The sequence below is a fragment of the Drosophila sulfurigaster genome, chromosome 3 (assembly GCF_023558435.1).
Source record: "Drosophila sulfurigaster albostrigata strain 15112-1811.04 chromosome 3, ASM2355843v2, whole genome shotgun sequence".
NCBI lineage: Eukaryota > Metazoa > Arthropoda > Insecta > Diptera > Drosophilidae > Drosophila > Drosophila sulfurigaster.
The window spans coordinates 55,134,738-55,153,964 of NC_084883.1; the positions used below are offsets into that span (position 1 = coordinate 55,134,738).

The window sequence follows — 19,227 nt, forward strand, 5'->3', positions numbered from 1 at the left end:
TACGGCTTCCAACTTGGCCAGGCTACGTGCGGGCTTTTGTGATTGGATTTATGTTAATTTCTGACGAGATTTGTGCAACGCTTTTAGCTGCCGTTTGTTGTTGCTGCCGAACAGTTGTTGCCGTTGCTGTTGCTGTTGTTGCTGCTGTTGTTGCTGCTGTTGCTGTCAGCTGACGGCTGCAAGTTGCTTAAACTGTTTTGTGTGCGTAATTAAATGGTGACATTTTTGATTGCAAAGTGCTTTTTTTTTGCTTCTTTCTGTCGCTCTGTTGTGGACTGTGTGGACTGTGTGGAGGCAAAGCAGCGTGCCACTGCCACAGACAACATTTAATTGTGGGCCATCAGGCTGTTATCGAGTTGCAAACTAACTGCACCCAGCACAACTTGTTGTTTGACTTGCGCAGAGTTATTGACTGACTTAAGACGATAAACAGACTGTTTGTTTAACTACTTCAATTTGCCATTAACAAATTTGTACATTTCATTTAAGTTTCTTTTAATGAACACTTAAATATTATCTCAAAAATTTTGCAGTTTCGATAATTAAATATTGTGAATTTTCATTTTAAAATGCCAGCCATGAGTTGGCCATAAAACTTGCAATATAACAGAAAACGATTGCAGAATAAAAATATATTTTATATACATTTTTGTTGTCTTTAAATTTGTGGTTATGATGGCGATTGGAAATTCTTGGTATTTGTTTTTAAGCCGATTTTAACTTTTACATTTTATTTGCAGTTTTTTTCTCAGCTTCTTTTGTTACATTCAGCAGAAAACCACACACATACTCGTAAATCTCATCGCAACTGTGGCATTATTTGTTGCATTTCCCGCATTTTCAGACCGACTGCACTCTGCGACTCTCTGACGCACTGTCTGACACCTGCAACAGCAACAGCAACAACTGCAGCAACATCGGCAATATGCCACACACACACACAGACACACACAGCGACACTTGCAACAAAGCCACAGCCAAACTGTCTCGACTGTTCAAAGCCTGAAGCCGCAACTTCGCATTGTCTGACGCACTGCAACAGTCCCCTTTCCCCTCCTCTCTCTCACTCTCCCTGTACATTGGCATCGCATTACATGGCAACAATTTTGAAAACAATCAACAAATAACTTAAAATAATTTTCTAGCCATTTGTGTGCAAGTTGGAAGTTTTTACGGCAGCGGCGTGTGGCTTGCCTCTTGCCTCTCGCCACCTGCCGCATGCCCCTCGCGACACACCTTGCCCCACAGGGGCAGTTGCAGTCAATGCAGCAATGCATTGGCCGGATCTTTGGAAATGCCTGAGGCGCTCACTGCCTTAAAACCTCGACGGTTTTGTCAGTTCTCTGTTACTCTAATGGGTCTCATAATTTTTGAATTATGCAGTTGAAGTAAGGTTTTTTCTTTTTATTTTTTTCATTTTTTATTTCGGCCTGACAATACATAAATTTGTCTTTGAAGTGGGCCCAAAAGGCCGACGACAAACTTGGCGAGAAAATCGTCGTCGTCGTCGACGTCGTTGATGTTGCATTTGCCAAGTGCCGATTGTTGTTGCAGCTTTTGATGTCTTGTGTCATTGCTTGATTAGTTTTTAATTGTATGATTTATGGGCACTGAATGCGTTTTTTCTGCTTTTTTATTTCACATTGCACAAAGCGTTTGCCTATGTTAACTAATGCTAATGCCGCGCAACTTAATTGAGAAATTAGCATTATACATTTCTGTCTTTAATCCCCCCTTCTTCTTCTTCCATCGTTCTTCCCAATCAAGTCGCCAATAGCTGCCCCCATCGGCTAAGTAGTTAAAGCTTTGGCTTTGGCGACGTTAAGACTCATCAATCTTTGGGCATTTATAATTTGCTGATTTATTAGCCAAGTTGGCACGAAGCGACATTTTGCTTTTAACAAATATTAGCATAAGATATTTGCGCTGCTCTCTGCTAGCTGTTTGCTGTTTGTGTTTTTCCCCCTGAGGCTGCTGCTGTGGCTGTGGCTGTGGTTGCAGTTGCAGTTGCAGCTGCTGCCCACACGTTACTACGTGGATCCGTGGCATTTTCTTGCCAAGCGCGAGATTTTCTCACAACGCCCACCGAAAATGGCAACAGCAACCACAAGAGCAACAGCAATGCCCAACCACGGGCTTAAACTCATTTCCAAGTGCTACATAAAGGCTAACAAAACTGCAACCAAAAATGCTCAGCCGGCCTCTGACTTTCGGTAATTTGAAAATTAATAAAGTCGTTTGTTATGCAAAGTGGCAGCGGGAGGCAAAGCAGCAACAACTGCTGCCACAACGGCTGCTGCTGCGACTGCTGCTGCTGCTGTTGTTGTTGTACATGTGGGCACTTTGGGTGTGTGGGGGGAGGCTAGCTGTGGGAGGTGCTGGCAAGCCTTGGCAGCTGTACGACTGATCTGCAACGTGTCGTGGCAAACCATGGCAACTTTGTTACACACAAAAGAAATAAATTTGGATTATAAACAAATGTTTGCGAAGACGGCTGAACCAAAGTCGCAGCCGAAGCTAAAAGCCAAATGCAAAAGCAGCTGAATCATTCAATGATTTTTATGGTATCGGATTAATCTGTTATTTTCTAACACGATTACTTGACCTGTTCAGTGCACTCTAAACGGAAGTGTGAACTAGGTCACAGTCTTCAATGTGATTTCAAAAATTTAACTGATTATTATTGATCACACTTGAGTGCGACTATTAAGATAACAATGACATTAAAGCTATGAGAAACATTTCGAATATTTATTTGAAATAGCTTTGCAATTTTAGTGAATTAATCTAACGAATGAGCTTTAGTAAATACATATCAGATATGATACAATACTTTACAAATTGCATTGTATATATTAACTATTATAAGAGGAATGGTCACTTACATTACGTATACGATAATTCCTTCCATCGATAACATTATTGAATCTCTTTTGCAATTGATATATTTTTATTTCTGTTAGTAGATTTATATGAATAACATACATATATGACACCAAATGATTTAATTTTATATTGTGTAGTACAAATTGACCTTAACTTTTAACATACTCTTAAATGCAGATTTGCAAGAAAATAATTTATCTTTATTCAGTTGATTGGCTTAAAAAATTGAATGACTTGTAATGCAGAAAAATACAATAATCTGCAGTTAATTGAATATAAATAATAAATTCAAATTATTTATTTATTATTATAAGTAATTTCGAATTAAGACTTTAAGTAAATAAGCTCAATCTTTCAGACAGTTTGTACTTAATGTAATTTATAATATTTAGTTATATAATATTATAAGATCGATATAGTATTTTATGACTTAACTTCTATGAGAATTTAATTCACTTGGAATTAAATTAAAATTAAGTCAATTCAAATTATTTATCTATTAATTTAAATAATTTAATTATTGTTAAAACAGCTCAATCCTTCAGACTCTTTCTATTTTATCTAATATGTAATATTTAATTGTTTCGTGTTATAAGTTTGATGAAGTTTTCAATAAGTTAACTTCTGTAAAAAAGTTAATTCCTTTGCAATTATTGAAGATGACATCTATCAAAACTCATTATTATTATCAGTAACTTACAAATACTATTTATATAGCAACTCAGTCCTTCAGACTGTTTATATTTAATTTAATTTCTGATATTGTGTCATATCATGAAAATAAAAATAAAAAAAAAAATAAAATAAAAATTGATGAAATACTTCATGAGTTAATATCTGTTAAAAGTTGAAAAAGGGAGAATCAATTTATACAATTGTCAATAAATTAAAGATGTTATACCTTTCTTGACCAACCAAAATACTATCCATGCAAACTTTTTTTCCATTCAATAATATTTCTAATGTTTGCTAGCATTTTCAAGTCAAGTTTTCCTTCTTTCTTCGGGTGACCTGCTCATCATACTTAATAGTTACTGTGAAACGTGGGCATTTGAATACTATTGCCTAATGGCAGTTGGCTTTGACTGGCTCTCAAATGTCATTCAGGGATTGCCTGGCAACTGCCAAATAAATTGCCAGAGACAGCTGCTTTTTTTGGTATTTTTGGTAGACCAATGAAAACAAGTGGGCCAAAGCCAATTAACCCAAAATTGTTGGGCCCATTACAAAACCCAGCCGAGCCAATGCATCCCATTCGGCCATTAGGCAGCCCTGTCGCTATTGCTCTTGCTGTGGCTGTTGCTGTTGCTCACCTGGCAGCTGTAGCTGGAGTCTCGACTACCTGTAGCTGCGATTGTGTTGTGTTGGACCCACACCAGGTTGCAGAAATCTCAGGCAGCAGCCACTGTTGGGTTGACAACCAAGTGCAGGCAAATGTATCATAAATTTTCATATAATTTTTAAGTCTTGTTTGCGGGAAAAAAGAAGAAAAAATATATGTGCAGCATGCAGCACACAAGTGCCAGACACTTGCAGCTGTTGCAGAGACAAAGCTGCAACACCAGCCACAACAACAACAGCAACAACAAAGAGCACTTGTAGTTAATTTTTCACAACTGACGGCAACTTTTGTGCAATATGCGACTCGCTTTTTGATATTTTGTTGTTGTTGTCTTTGTATTCCAAAGGGGGGTGACCTGTCGCCAGGTGCAAGACAACAACAACATAAAGCTCTAAAACTCACAGATTTTAAGACTTTTGACTTTTTCCTTTTTTTTTTTTTGTATTTTTTATTTTTGTTGCTGCTTGTTGTCGTATTTTTAGTTTATTTGATTTTTTGTTTGTTGTTGGTCTGTTGTTTGGGCTTTCGACAGCCACTTAAAAGAGTTGGACGCAGCGCGATAATTAATTCTGACCAACAAAATATGGCGACAAAGCTGCACACACTGAACGACTGCAAAATCCGGTTCAATTATTCCAATCGAAGGAATTTCCTAGGGGGCTACACACAGAGATTTCTTGTAAATTGGAGCAGTTCCATTTCGAATAGTCAGCTGCAGGCGATATCCACCAAACCAAAACGAACTGAACTGAACTCCACTGATCTCGGTTCAGCTGAGACTCAACTCAACTGAATTGAACTGACATAGCAATGCAGTCAGTCCGCAGCAAATTCTCAGGCTTGTTAATTGCCGTTGTCAGTTTCTGGGCTATTTATAAATAAATGTTGCGCTGCATTTTTGCAATGTTTGTTCCAAAAAAACAACTGGCCATGTGTGTGTATGTGTGTGCCATAATAATAACAATAATAATAATTTAGTTGCTGATTTCTTTTTGGTTTCGGAGGGGGAATTTATGCGAGCTCTATCGCAAATTGGAGGCTCGCAGATAAATAACACAGCAGAGCAAGAGTTCTACGGAGAACTCACTTAGCGGCAATTCGATTAAGTATAGTTCTGCGTAATCATAGGAGTCGCATCTCTAATATCACAGCGCACTGATTTCTTACTTTGCGAATTTGCATATTTATGCCATTTTTTTATGCCTCTAAATTAACATTTACAGCTATTTCTTACGCTGTCAGTCAGGACTGTGCTGGGCAGGGCAGGGCACAGGAGAGTGGCTAGTGCATTGACAACTGGCGATTAAGTGTGCCGCAGTTCTCCCAGTTAATAACCAACTCTTTTCAGGGTGTTGAATTCCAAATTACACGAACAAGCTCGCCGAGCTGCCGCCCTGGTCAGTGCTCACAGTGCTCTATAATCTTGTTGCATATATCAAACGGCACGCTAAAACGGTTGTGTCTCTGCTGCTGCTGCTGCTGCTGTTGCCATCGAGTGTTGCTGCTGCCGCCGCCAAGTGTTGCTGCCGCCGTTTATTAAAAACAAATTAAAATGCAAAAGGCCCCCGAGGGCTTACGGCCTCAACGCTGACCACCCATAAACTAAGTAAAGCGACAATAACAACAAAATACTTTAGGCGTTAAATGGAAATCGTGTAAACCCCCTCCGCGCAGCGCCAACACTCTGCCCCCTCCCCCCTCGACACATTAAATACGCATTTGTTATGTGTTGCAAGAAGCCATTTCCCATTTATTGCACTCTTGCAGCAGGCGTGCAGCCTCGTCCATATTTCAATTGAGCAATTTTTCGCTATACTCTGTGCGCATACTGCTGGTGGGCAGTGTGTGTGTACTGCTGCAGTAAAAACTATCGAGATAGCAAAGAAAATCGCTTTAATTAAATATGGTTTAAATAAATTCCAATTGCAAGCATAAATCTTTATCAATCTGTTTACTCTTTGGTAATTATTTACAGGGTATTTAACAATTGAACAGTTTCCTCTTCCACTCGCTATTTTGTTGGCTGTATTTTGGATAATTTAATTCCACCCGCTCTCTACCTCTCTGATAATTTGGCATCAAGAGCCAAGACACCCGAGGCAATTTTTTAACAATCGTAATTGCAATTGTTGCCACAACATCGAAATGTACTTTTAAAAGGCGCCCAGAAAAAACACAAAAAACACAAAAAACGAAAACTGTTTTGGGTTACGACTCTGGGCTACCGTTATGTTCCAATCGGGGCCAAAATGAATGACAATCGTTGTCTCGCCTGATCTCCATCTTGTCTAGAGTGACGCACACGAATTGACCAACTGACTGACTGACTGACTGACTGCCATTCGGTTTTTACTCTTTTACTATGTCTTTTTTTTGGTGTTTGTGGGGGCGCACGTTTAAAAGAGAGTGCCCCCAACCCCCTTCCCCCTGCTATATCGTTCTAGGCAATTTTCATTCTATTTGGCGCACGTGCCACACGAAGCAAATTGATTTTGCCAGTAGGTGGAAAATAAAATTAACTTTGTGGTTTGGATTTGTTGCTCTATTTGTGTGCCACAAAGAGGTGAGGTAGGGGGAGGTAGCACCGTCCGTCTCTGGTCCCGTTGTCCAGTTAAATGAGTTTCGGCTTTGAAATTAGCTAGATTTGAATTTGTATTTGATTTGCTAAAGTTAAAGTTAGCGTGGGTCTCTCTTTCTGTCTGTCTGTCTGTCCGGCTGTCTGTCTCTCCACTCTGTTTGCTGTCTTGGACTGTGTTGGTCAAGATCTTGGCTCGTACGGTTGTCAGTCACAGTCACTGGCAAGTCAGAGCTTGGGTCGGTGACTGGGACTCGCTTACAAGGCGCCTGCGGTCATATTGTGCTGCTTGATTTATGGCAAGAGATTGGCCAAAAAACAAAAAAACCAAAAACTCGCATTCGCAATTGTACAAACATTTTTCAATCCCATTTTGGCTGCAAACTTTGCTGCATAAATATTACTTCTCTTGTTAAATACACGTATATGCCGAGTATAGTTATTATTTTCGACCGTTAAATTAATAAAAAACTACGAAAAACATCGATTTGCATTTATAATGTTCAGCGAAAAACAAAAGACTTAGGCAACGAACTTGTTGTCACCATCTTTCGGTTCACACCATCCGTCTGCGGCTGTAGCTTTAGCGTTAGCTGCGGCTGTGTGGCGTCTGTAATTGGCCATTTGGTTTCGTGTCTCTGCACAATTATCAATTACTCCAATCACTTTTATGTCACATGCAAATGCCACCAAAGCCAAAGCCAATAATAATAATAATAATATAGTTAAAAGTCGCTGTTGCGCCCACATTTTATGTATGTATGTATGTATGTATTGCCTGCTTTGCTTGTCTCAGTTGCCGTCGGCCATTTGGCATTAATTAGCCAGCAATTTTAGCTGGCGGCTTTTAATCTTGTGCTTTTTTTCGTCGTCGTCGTCGTCGTCGTCGTCGTTGTTTTTTTCCGTTTTTGTCTCTTTGCCAAGTTGCCACCCACAGCAGACATTGGGGAGACGTGGTGGAAGGTGTTGTACAAAACAAATAACACGCTAAAGATCAATTAGACATGAGAAACAGACACAGCGTGAAACAACTGGAACTCTTGCGATTGACTGCGAACATGAGGCTTACCCCGCCACTCGCCCCCTTCATACAGTAGCTCTTATAAGATACTACTTGCTACATGCCACACTTCTAAAGTGATATTGCCTCGTAGTACGTTGAGTTGAAAATGAAAATGCCTGAAAAGCCATCATGTTTATCATGTTTGAATGCATTTTTCATGAGCCCGAACTAAATATGCAACACAAGGCAAGGGGCGTGCATAATATAACGTGCAGCGTGCATCGTGCAACGTGCAACTTGCAACTTGCAACGTGCTACAACAAATGCAATTGGACAAGCGGGCGTATCATTCAGTGCAACACTTTGAAAATCCACAAAAACCAAAATAAAACTGTGGACGAGTAAATATGCAATAATTTGGGGCATACATAATATATGTATATATGTGTGTGTGTGTGTACAACATGTGAACAGCTTGCATTATTTGCGATTTACCTTTTTGCACGTTTAAGCAACAGCTAGTGGCGATTTTTGAAGCAACCAACACACACACACATTTGTGGAGATTTCCTGCTGCCAAGTCTTAGGAAATTGCCAAACACGGGAAATGCCCATTAATTGAATTATGCAAGCTGCGCCGGAAATTATAAATGATGTGCCATATTTTATACTTGAACATTTATTAACCTGCTGACTGCTGACTGCCGACTATGTGTGTTGCATGTTGTGTGTGTTGCATGCGGCAAGCAAGCCTCGCTTTGAATATACAGTCATATTCATTAGAAGCACGCGTAGTATTTGCCGCAAGCCTTTCGCAGCGCTGCGCAGCGCCAATCAAAAGCATTTTGCGGCCTGTTCTCAAGGTTGTTGCTGTAACTTTCCAATAAGAACTCGCGTGTGCATAGAACGACATGTGTGTGTGTGTGCCTATGATTGATTTATATTGTCAGTTAGCCTGAGAGCTGGGGAGGCGAAGGCGGAGGCGATGGCGGCCAAGAGGCGTGGCTCAACGCCATGTGAGCATAAATGTGCAATTTGCTAATTGTAACACATAACGGCAACGTCTGTCCGTCCGTCCGTCCGTCCGTCCGTCCGTCTGTCTGATCGCTTAGCTGTCCGTCTGTCTGTCAGTCCCTTTCCCGCCTCTTGTCTGGCCTTTTGATGTGTCTGTTTTGTGCTCGTATCTAAATCTGCCGCTCCACTCGTTAACCGTTTGTCATTGTTGCTGTTGCCATTGCTGTTGCTGTTGCCGTTGCCATCGCTGTTGCTGTTGCTGTTGTGGCCTTCAGCAACATGTTGCCGTTGCTGTAGCGGTTCTTTCGCTTGTTTTTCGCATTGATGTTTCAAGGTTGCCCAATTAAAAGTGACATTTTGCAACATAATGCGCCTGCACTTAACATGTTTTCGCGTTTTCGCCGTCTTGTAATTCGCCTTTTTTTCTATCTAACTATCTATCCACTCGGTCCGCTCGTTGCATGTCTTTACTATATGTAGTTGGTTTTTATTTGTTTTCTTGCTCCGTCTGCCGTCTGCTGCTCCGACTGCTAATTCACGCTTAAATTATATAATTGACGTAGGTTTCGCAAAAATATACATTAAACTCCAATTTACATTTTAAGTATTACAATGCAATTGAATTGCCTTTGGGCTATAATTGGCGCAATGCTGAATCATTAAATCGGTTCGAGATCATTTGCCACTTGGATTTCGAATGCAAGTGGGAGTTGCTAGGAACCAAAACGTGGCTTCCACCTGCGGCTTTAATTAATCCCCCAGATTGCTGTTAATAATAAAGCACCATAACTATTAACGTTGTGACTTGTGGAAATTAATACTTTAGCTTAACTGCCGGCGGAATTATGATGTTAAACACTCTTTTTTGAAATAGTACAGTTTGTCTTATTCAAATACATTCAATAGTGTGTAGGAATGATTATAAAAATGCTGTTAAATCAATGAAAAAAGTTATTTAGTAAAAGTAAGAAAATCAGACGAAGAAAGAATACATATTTCAATACTAATAAGCAAAAAAACAATATAATATAATGTTTTAACACTTTATGAACACATAAAATTATTGGAAATATAAGCAGAAATAATTATATAAATAATAGAAAAATGTTTGCTAAGAAGTTGTTCAAAACACATTACAAAATTAAGTGATACTTTTTGTAAGTAAAGTTAAATTGTTTATCACATATTTGGTATCTAATTTTTATTGTCGGGTAGAAGAGTATTATACCATTGTGCTATCACGAAATGTAACAAAGCGAAGGAGACATCTTGATCAAATTCTTGATCAGATAAAGCCATGTCCGTCTATCTGTCTGTCCGTCTGTCCGTATAAAACACTGGATCTCAAAAACGCCTACTTACTAGGGGTCTTAGTTATTTTGTCTGAGAATCTGGTATATTTTAGTACTCTATAGTATATTTTAAATGTAGTACTATATTAATATATGGAACTTGGAATTTTTCGTATTTTTGCGGTATATTAATTTGTTTCGCACTGTAATGCTTTTATTGAAAACAGTGGATGGCATTCTTACTTGTTTTTGTTAATAAAGTTCAATTGTTTATCACATATTTATTTTCTTATTTAAATTATTTATTCAACGGCAACCTTACTTTTCCTTTCTGTGCCACATTTGCAAATATGTTCCAATGTTTGTCTTACACAAAAATCATCTTTCCTTTCACATACACAGCTGTTTCCTTTCCCACAATCAAACCCAAAAAATACGCACAAGCCGCAAATATTCAGTGTGATTTACAATATGTATTTTAATTATGATTCAAAGTAAGTTTGCGACTGTGTGTGTGTGAGTGTGCGTGAATGACAAGCAGAAGAGAGAGGAGACATCTGGTTGGGTCAGCAGAATCCAGCTGCATGACATTCCCATCTTTGCAGTGGACTCCACAACTAACTGCTGTGAAGTCCACTGAGGTGCTTCGACAACGTCTCTCGGTGGTGGCGAATGTCAGTGCAAAAGTTTTGCTTGTCATAAAAATGCGCAAAATGCAACAATTTAAAAATGCAAAATATGCGCGTATGCTTGGAATGATTATCAACTTAGAAGCAGCAAACAAGGAGGAGTATAAGCAGCGAGAGGGGGGAAGGGGAGATGCTGGAGAAGAGAGGGAGAACGTAACCAACTGGCCAGAGTTGCAACTGACTGTGCGTTGGGTAATTATGCGCGCAACACGTTCAAGGCGGCGGCGGCGGTAGGTTGCCCCATTGCAACATGTTGCCATTGTTGTTGTTGCTGCTGTTGTTGCTGTTGCGTAAGACTTTTAAAAAATTGCATTAGAAAAATCAGTTGGCAGCGGCAGTGGCAACGGCAACAATTAAAGCGACTCGCATGTTTTTCGCTCTAAGTCGCATGGGAACCACAAAAGCCGCACTTGCCACTTGCCACGCTTACCGAGCTCAACATCGACTTCGACTTCGACTGCAAATGCGATTTTGAGTTCGAGTTCGAGCTAAAGCTCGAGTTGTTGAAGCTGCACATTCGCTGGCTTTGACGTTCTAAAAGTCACGCGGCATTTTGATTGCGATTGCACTGAGCGAACTAAGCGAACGAACGAACTGAACGAACCTACACGTCAAACAACAACAAATGCCAAAGGGCAGATGATTTCAATCTAAGGTGTGATCACAGCCATTTGATAGATCTACCTATGTTCAATATAAGCTTCTCTTCATATATGCACTTTTTGTTGTGACTTTATTTATATTTTTTGCAGTGCACTTTTGTATCGAGTTACTCAGCAGTTAAATCCGCTTCTATTTATTTCCATTAAATTTCGCTCTGTGACTTACCATTTCCCCAGTGATTTATTATTTATTTTAGAAAGCAATTCTATTCCCTAATGCTTTAAAAATGTAAACCAACTACTTGGCAATTATCAGATTCTATAACTTTGTGGAATCAATTAGGCAATTTAATTTATGATTAAATTGAATTAAATATGATCACCTATTATTCTTATCTCTCCAGTAATTGAATTATCTGTTTAATGTTTAAATCTTGTTTTTGACTTTCATTCAGTATGTTTTTCGATTACCTCTATCGACTTTCTGTATATATTTCGTAGAGTGTAATTAATTACGCATCTAACCAGCAACCATAGCTTTAAAACTCTGCTCTCTCAACTCGTTTCCTCACAACCTTATCTTGGCTGCTCTTTCACCCACCTTTCTCTGGCTCTTTTGCCTTGCCCTATACTCGTAATGTGTACAATGTATTAGCATTACAAATCTGTGGTACGATGTTAATCGCATGCAAGTCGCTAGCTGCTTTTATTGTTTGCCGTTTGCTGTTGTTGTTGTTGTTTGCGCCATTCATGTTGCAGATGCGTCTCACTGTTGCAGCCAGTTATACATGGTCAGAGCGTGGCTACTTGCAATACCCTTTGGGGCACGCAGCCGACTTCGAAGACGGTGCAAAAATCAGCGTAGACAATTTCAGCTATTTTTCACCAATTAAAAACGGATTCTCCTTGCAATTCTTCATGGCATTGCCATGGCGACCTGGACGCTCCCAGCTGTATGCATAAAAGCAGTTGTTGCTGTTGCTGCTGTTGTTGACGATGCTGTTGTTGCTGTTGCTGCTGTTGCTGTTAAGTGAAAAATGCAATTTGCTTTGTTGCATGCTGCATGCTGCATGAGGCAACAGATTTGCGTAGGCAACAATTTATGTTGCCTGTAATGGTTGTTTCTTTAAGTATTTTTCATAAATTGCATAAAAATGCGCAGTGTGAAATACGAATTCGAATACGAAATACGAATTGTAGTTGTTGGCCCAAAAGGCATGTTTATTTATCATATTTAAAATGCAATAAAATGCGTTTCATGTCAGCAGCGAGAGCATAAATTAAGTTTATGCATTTTTAGTTGTGCATTGCAAGCCCTAAGTGTCAAAATAATTCATTATAATTGCCCACAGATCATTTTTGTCAACGCTTTTTTATGCTTTTTTGGTTGTATTGTGTTTTTTGCTTTTTACACTGCGCGTTTTTTGTCGTCGCGTGCGTTTTGCTGGCGTTTTTCTCCTTCGCATTCGCATTCGCAAGCACATTCGTTTTCATTTTCAACACTCTCGCGATTCGCGACTCGAGTTGACTCGGCGAATGAGTGAATAATTGCAGGCATGCATGTTGTTTATACTAAATTTAATTAATGATGACTTTTATTTATGTATGCATGCCCAGGCGTCACCCAGTTGGCCACATAAATATGGGCTGGCCACGCCCCAAAGGCGAAGGCGTTCTACAACATCCACGCGTGTGTTTCTCGCTGTGTGCGCTGATAAAGCTCATTAAAGTCATGTATTCCATCCGATAGATGGGCCACGTCATGTGCTCCCATTTATGTTTGTTGCTTCCACTGATCTTCGTTATCAGATTGCTATTCATCAGCAGATTTGAGATCTATTTTCCCATAAAGAGAATTCTTTGATAACGAATTTAACACAAAAACTGCATTGCATAATTGAAGCTAGAAAAAAACTATTTATCATTATTATGCAATCTTGCTCTCGATAAGATGAAATCTTAATAAATTAATTAAGGGTTTAACAAGTTTACATAATGATTAAGTGTTTTCCAACATGGCTCTTAATACGGTTTAAGTTTACGATCAAATCCTTTCTCTATAGTTGAAGGCTTGTAATTAGAACCGCATAGCTTTGTTCCCATGCTCAACCGTAAAAAATAACATTTATATTTATTTAATTTTAAAGTTATTCGCTCATAATTATTAACAACTCCCAGCGATTTTAATTAGCTTTACAAATAAGACTATTTTCCTAGGCACCGTCACCGACACCGGCACCGACAACGTCTTCGACCCCGACCCCGGCCCCGTTTTACGGGCCCCGTCGAACCCACTTATGAACGTTAAATCGCTTGGCCCCATATATGGTCAGATGCTAACCGCAAAAAAATGATTGCGCTGAACAAATTTTGTAGTTTATTTTGTTGTGGGCCATAAAAATGTTAACATCATTATAAAGCTTAACACCTGCAACCGAATAGTCAAGCGAGTCGGCCAGCTGACCAAAGCAAAGCAACAACAACAAATACCTACACACAGCGCATATTTTCGCATCTTGGGTTTATCGCTAATCGAACTGAGTTTGGTCAGGGCAGCAACAGCCACAGCAACAGCAACAGCGGCAGCAACGTGAACAGCAACAACATATGAAACTAGCATCTATAAAATTTTGTCGTTGCTTCCAGCTCACTTTGCATTCATGCCGGCAGTTTCTCACGCTCCTTATTGGATTTGGAACGCAAGTGCACGCGAGCATCGAGAATCGAGCAGTGAGTGGAGATCGAACGTCGCGTCGCGTCGTTTCGGCTTTGCCATCGAAATCAGCATCAGCTTCAACGTCGGCATCGGCATCGCGATGGCGCTTTGCGTGCACAATAACCGGAGGGCGAATGTTTTTACTTTGCCACCGACGCAACCGCCTTGGCATGTGGCCAACCCGTCGACTGCCCCATGCCTCAGTCCCATCCCCTTTTAAGAGTTGTCTTGTTGCCTGCAAAAGTAAGCGGACCATCGACAACAATGTTGCCGCTGATGCGACTACATATGATTTATGTTGTCCAATTGCACTGGCGCCATAATTTGTTTGTTTCTGACTACTCCTTCTCCTCGTAAACTAGCACATCGCATAGATAAATCAAATGGTAAAAGCAGCTGCAGCAGGAGCTGGCGGCATATTAGCAACACTGTTGTTGCCAATCCTTAGATCTTTCCATTACAAAGTCAAGAAATTAGTACATTCGAGTTGAACTTATTTCTCATTAAAAAAGTTTAAATAGTACTTTCATTTTCAATTTATTTTAATTTCGAGTTTAACAATAGAAAAATTCTTATGAAGAATAAATTTTATATGATATCAAAAGGGCAAACAAATTAGGATTTAAGTTTAGTAATAGTTTCAACTTGTTGAAATAACCGCTTGCATTTCATTGATGCGTTAAATGTGCTGAGAATATGTTTTCTTCTGTTTTGTACATGTCATTTCATATTGTATATGAATAAAATATTTTTAAATATCTACGTATGTTGTAACAGCTGATACAGCTTTTTGGGAACTTATTTCATTTCGTTTCAAAAAAGAAATTATAATGCCTGAGTTTCTAGCGTCAGTCAGACTTTTAAGACTAGGAATTGCGCTTCCATAGCGCTTTAATTATGTAATATAAAAGAAGTATGTATGATTATAGTTATTGATTCGAGTAAGTTTCCATGTAATTATGCACATAATTGGAAATAAATTGATACTGCATTTCAAATAAAGCCTTCCAGCGTTCCTGATCCGTGGCTACTTCATTTTCAAGTTCGGGATCTGTTTCATCTTTATCAGTGCTAGTAGATTCCTCAGCGCTATCTTCAATCTCACTATCATCTTCATCATCATCAGATTCGCCTTCCTCTTCCTCATCATCTTCGTCTTCGCCTTCTTCATCATCTTCGTCTTCATTCTCCTCATCATCGTAGTCATATTCATTGTCACTGTCATCTTCTTCCTCGTCCTCAGAATTCATTTCTGTAGACGAATCACTGCCATAAACTGAGGTATCAATTCCAGATGATGCGCTCTCGGTAGACTCAACAAAACCACTAGAATACGGCTCCACATTATCATCACTTTCAGTTTCTACTTCTGAATCGGATATATCCGACTCCATCTCTTCGACGTTCTCAAGATCAGGTGCTACAACCACAGGCAGTATATTAATCTGATGATTAACATGCACAGACAGTCGATCAAGCAGCTGTAATTTGTCATCAACTCTTGACTCCATACGAGGCATAGGATCTGATCTTGGATTGACCCTTGAGTGACTATTGAGACCACTTAGTACGGGTAAAATGGATTTATACGATAATTTTGGCTTGGTATGATCCACATAATATATGTGCTTCATTGCGTTGTACAGCTCTTCCATGCACTTGTCTGACTTGCGCAGATTGTAATCAGTTCCTTCAAAAAGTGAACTTAAACGTTGTCGCGACCAATTATCAAACTTGCTCAACAGACGCGCACAATGGAATCTATTGACTATCTGACGACAATTCTAAAATAAAAAATAAATTTAAAATACAATAAATTTGGAGTGCGTTCTTGTGATTAACTTACATTGACATTAACCTCGAACCCTTTTTCCGCGAACTTTACATTCGGTTGCTTGTTCTGATTTTCCTAAATAAAAAAAATTGTATTAGTCTTTACACTATATTAGTTATTTATATCAACTTACTGTCAAAGTGGACACATCGTCATCCTCCTCTTCTTGTTTACTGTTTATTTTCGACTGCTCCCATTTATTTTGCTTCTTTGATTTTTGCTTGCGTTGCCAATTAGTGTAGCGCGATGATCGCTTTATCTTTCTGAAGCGTTTTTGAAACTTTCGTTGCCAGATCATTCGACGCCAGATGATGCGAGCATCGCTCATTGAATAGGTGCTGATATACGAAGCATCGCTATCGTAATCATTCTCCATGCTATCCGAAATAATGCTACTTGCATCATCCACTGTATTCGATATGCCCAATGGAATTAATGTTGTTGAGCTACGTTCATCAGGCATCAACAGGTAAGTTTTAGTGTTTATCGAATTCGGCGCTGCTGCAGGAAAATCAACAGAAAGTGTCGATTCTACAGAAGATTTATGTTGCTTTTCAGCACTTTCGATTGTAATCAAATTTTTTGAGTCTTCATTGGGTATTTGCTGCTCATGCCTTTCCGGTTTATTCTCGACAAGTGCAGCTGCTTGTGATTCAACTATTTTCACATCTTCAGTTGGTGATATTTGCTCATTCTTTTCCGGCATATTCTCAACACATTTTATGGTATCAATATGCACTGCAGTTTGTGGTTTCTTTACAATTTGATCACCTTTAATTGGGGATATCTCATCATTCTCTTTCTGTTTGATCTCAACTGCTGTCTGTGATTCCTCAACACTTGTAATATCTTTAGGAGGTGATAGTCCCTCATTCTCGTACGCTTTATTCTTTCCATATATTATGCCATCTAAAGCCGAGGTTATTTTCTCAATTTCCTCAAAAAAAATAATAGCTTCTGTTGGTGATAATATCTGATTATTTTCCATTTTCTTCTCATTAGTAGGTTGCATATTTTGATCATATGTTGAGGCATCCATTGCCGCTGTTGTTTTCTGTGGTTCCTCAATTATAACTTTAGTTAAGGATATTTCATTATTTTTTTGTCCTTCGTTCTCGACAGCCTCTGCTCCTTGTGATTCATTAACAACATTAATAGCTTTGGGTTCTGAGTGCTTCTCATTCGTTTGCACTATATTCTGGATAGTCTTTTGCAAATAACGAATATCCACAACAGATTTGAGGACCGAATCTTTTTTAACCTGCAAATCAGCTTCCGGATCGCTTTGGACCGGCGAAGTCTTCCAGCGCTGCTTAATGCGCTTTAACTCATCCTCGGCTTGTTCATGGGCCTCTAATTTTTGGAAATATGGAAAATCATACGAATCGAAATCCCAGAAATTGAAGTCAGCACGCTGTTCTGTGGGAAACTGGAGTACTGACATCCCAGTGCCTGCTTCTGCGACAATTCGCTTGAAATGTTGGCACTGTTGCGGCGATGATATAAAAGTAATTGCAATGCCTTTTGATCCAAAACGACCAGCGCGTCCGATGCGATGCAAATAGGTGACCAAGTCTTTTGGCGGATCCAAGTTAATAACCAAATTGGCATGTGAAGAGTCCACGCCTCGTGCCATCAAATCTGTGGCAACCATGGTACGCGTTTTGAAATTGCGATAGGCCTGCAGTAAGAGAAGTCAACAATAAGTATGAAAAATTGGATATTCTAAAACAGAAATTGCAAGTATCTTATATTTAAGATATAGTTTTACATGAAAACTAGTTGAATGCGTAAAAATACTTATTTGTTATTTGAAGAATCATTTTTGAAAGGGATAATATATAATTACAATTCTCTAAAATCCGAATCAGAATATAAGACTTTGAAGTAAAGTTAAGCTAGTTCAAAAATGCAATTTATTTATTTCAAAACACATCGCTTTGAGCAATAATAAATCGAATGGAAGTCTCCTACATTTTTTATAAAATAAACAAAAAACTTTCGTTATAATTTTTGAGTATTTAAAAAAAATTGCGATATAACTGATATTAAACATTTAATACACATAACAGCTTGATACATAAGTTCAATTCTTTTACTTACCTGAAATGTCTCGAGGCGTTTGCTCTGCTGCATGGCGCCCGACATTAGGTCGCATGCCACACCGTTGCGTTGCAGATAGTTGCGATATGAGTCAGCGCGACTCTGAGAGCTGGCAAACAGAATGCCCTGCTCGTAGGGCAATTGATCAAAGATCTGGCGCAATACCCCAAGCTTAGCCATCATCTCCTGCAGGCTGTTGAGCTGTTCGGGCAGTTCGTAGACAAACTGTCGTATGCCTAGCAGAACTGTGGCACGCTCACTGTTCGAGATCAGTATCGGGTTGTGCATCACCTTGGACAGACGCTCGTCCAGCTGATTGGGGTACGTTGCGCTGCAGGCAATAAGCTGGCAAAACTTGGGCATCGCCTCCAAAACTGCCTGAACATCTTTTTGCAGTGTTTCAGTGGCATACAGTTGATCTGCCTCGTCCAAGACAATCAGCTTAATGGATGAGGTATTGAACACATTGTTGTGCAGCAGATGTAGCAGTCGGCCAGGTGTTCCAACCACAATGCGCGCCTTGGACATACGCATGCGATCCTTCTTAACATCTGTGCCTCCTATGTAGCTGACTGCGGCATATGATGCATTGGAGCGCATGTGGCAGGACAGTCCGTTGGATGTGTCCTCCACCTGAATAGCTAGTTCACGAGTTGGCACTATGATTAATACTTGCGGCTTGGCCAGCGACTTGTTCAGCGTTTGCAGCGCGGCCAACAAATAGATTAGAGTTTTACCCGTGCCGCTTTTCGACTGCACGAGCAGATCTATAAAAAGTTAATCAATATAAATAGAAGCCCATCTGGAATTATTCACATTCATACCCATGCCCGCAAGCGCCATTGGAATAGCGGCAGCTTGAATTTTGGTTGGCGTCAGAAACTTGTGTTCCCTTAATACCTTCAAAATGCTTGGGTTGAGCTGGAGTTGCTCGAAGGTCGTAGAGCCGGTGGCCACATCGCTGGTCCGTTGCTCTCCCTTTGCTAAAACATGAGCGATTGTCTGCTCCATGTTCATGCACTTTTCGTGCTCTATCTACTTTTTAAACTAGAACGCAATTTAATTGCGAAATTGAAATTCACGTTGTCAAAAAGCCGCGAAGCGTTTCTGTCTAGCAAACAAACATATGATAGTTATCGACACACCACCACACTTTACGGTTCTTTTCGAT

At 39.6% G+C, this 19,227-nt stretch overlaps 1 protein-coding gene across 3 annotated transcripts; it reads right to left on the reverse strand.

The window, feature by feature from the left end:
* Positions 1 to 14,648: 14,648 nt before the first annotated feature.
* On the reverse strand, positions 14,649 to 19,193 carry LOC133840380 (probable ATP-dependent RNA helicase DDX10). Of its 3 annotated transcripts, none has more exons than XM_062272185.1 (5): positions 18,881 to 19,193; positions 18,057 to 18,823; positions 16,087 to 17,634; positions 15,966 to 16,022; positions 14,649 to 15,903 (listed from the first exon to the last, which is right to left on the reverse strand). In XM_062272185.1, the coding sequence occupies exons 1-5, from the start codon at positions 19,071 to 19,073 to the stop codon at positions 15,049 to 15,051; spliced, it is 3,420 nt and encodes a 1,139-aa protein (XP_062128169.1). In that variant the 5' UTR covers positions 19,074 to 19,193; the 3' UTR covers positions 14,649 to 15,048. The 3 variants fall into 3 exon arrangements, with proteins under 3 accessions (XP_062128169.1, XP_062128168.1, XP_062128171.1); XM_062272184.1 differs by having other exon boundaries at positions 15,966 to 16,028; XM_062272187.1 differs by having other exon boundaries at positions 15,966 to 16,019; positions 18,881 to 19,192.
* Positions 19,194 to 19,227: the final 34 nt, after the last annotated feature.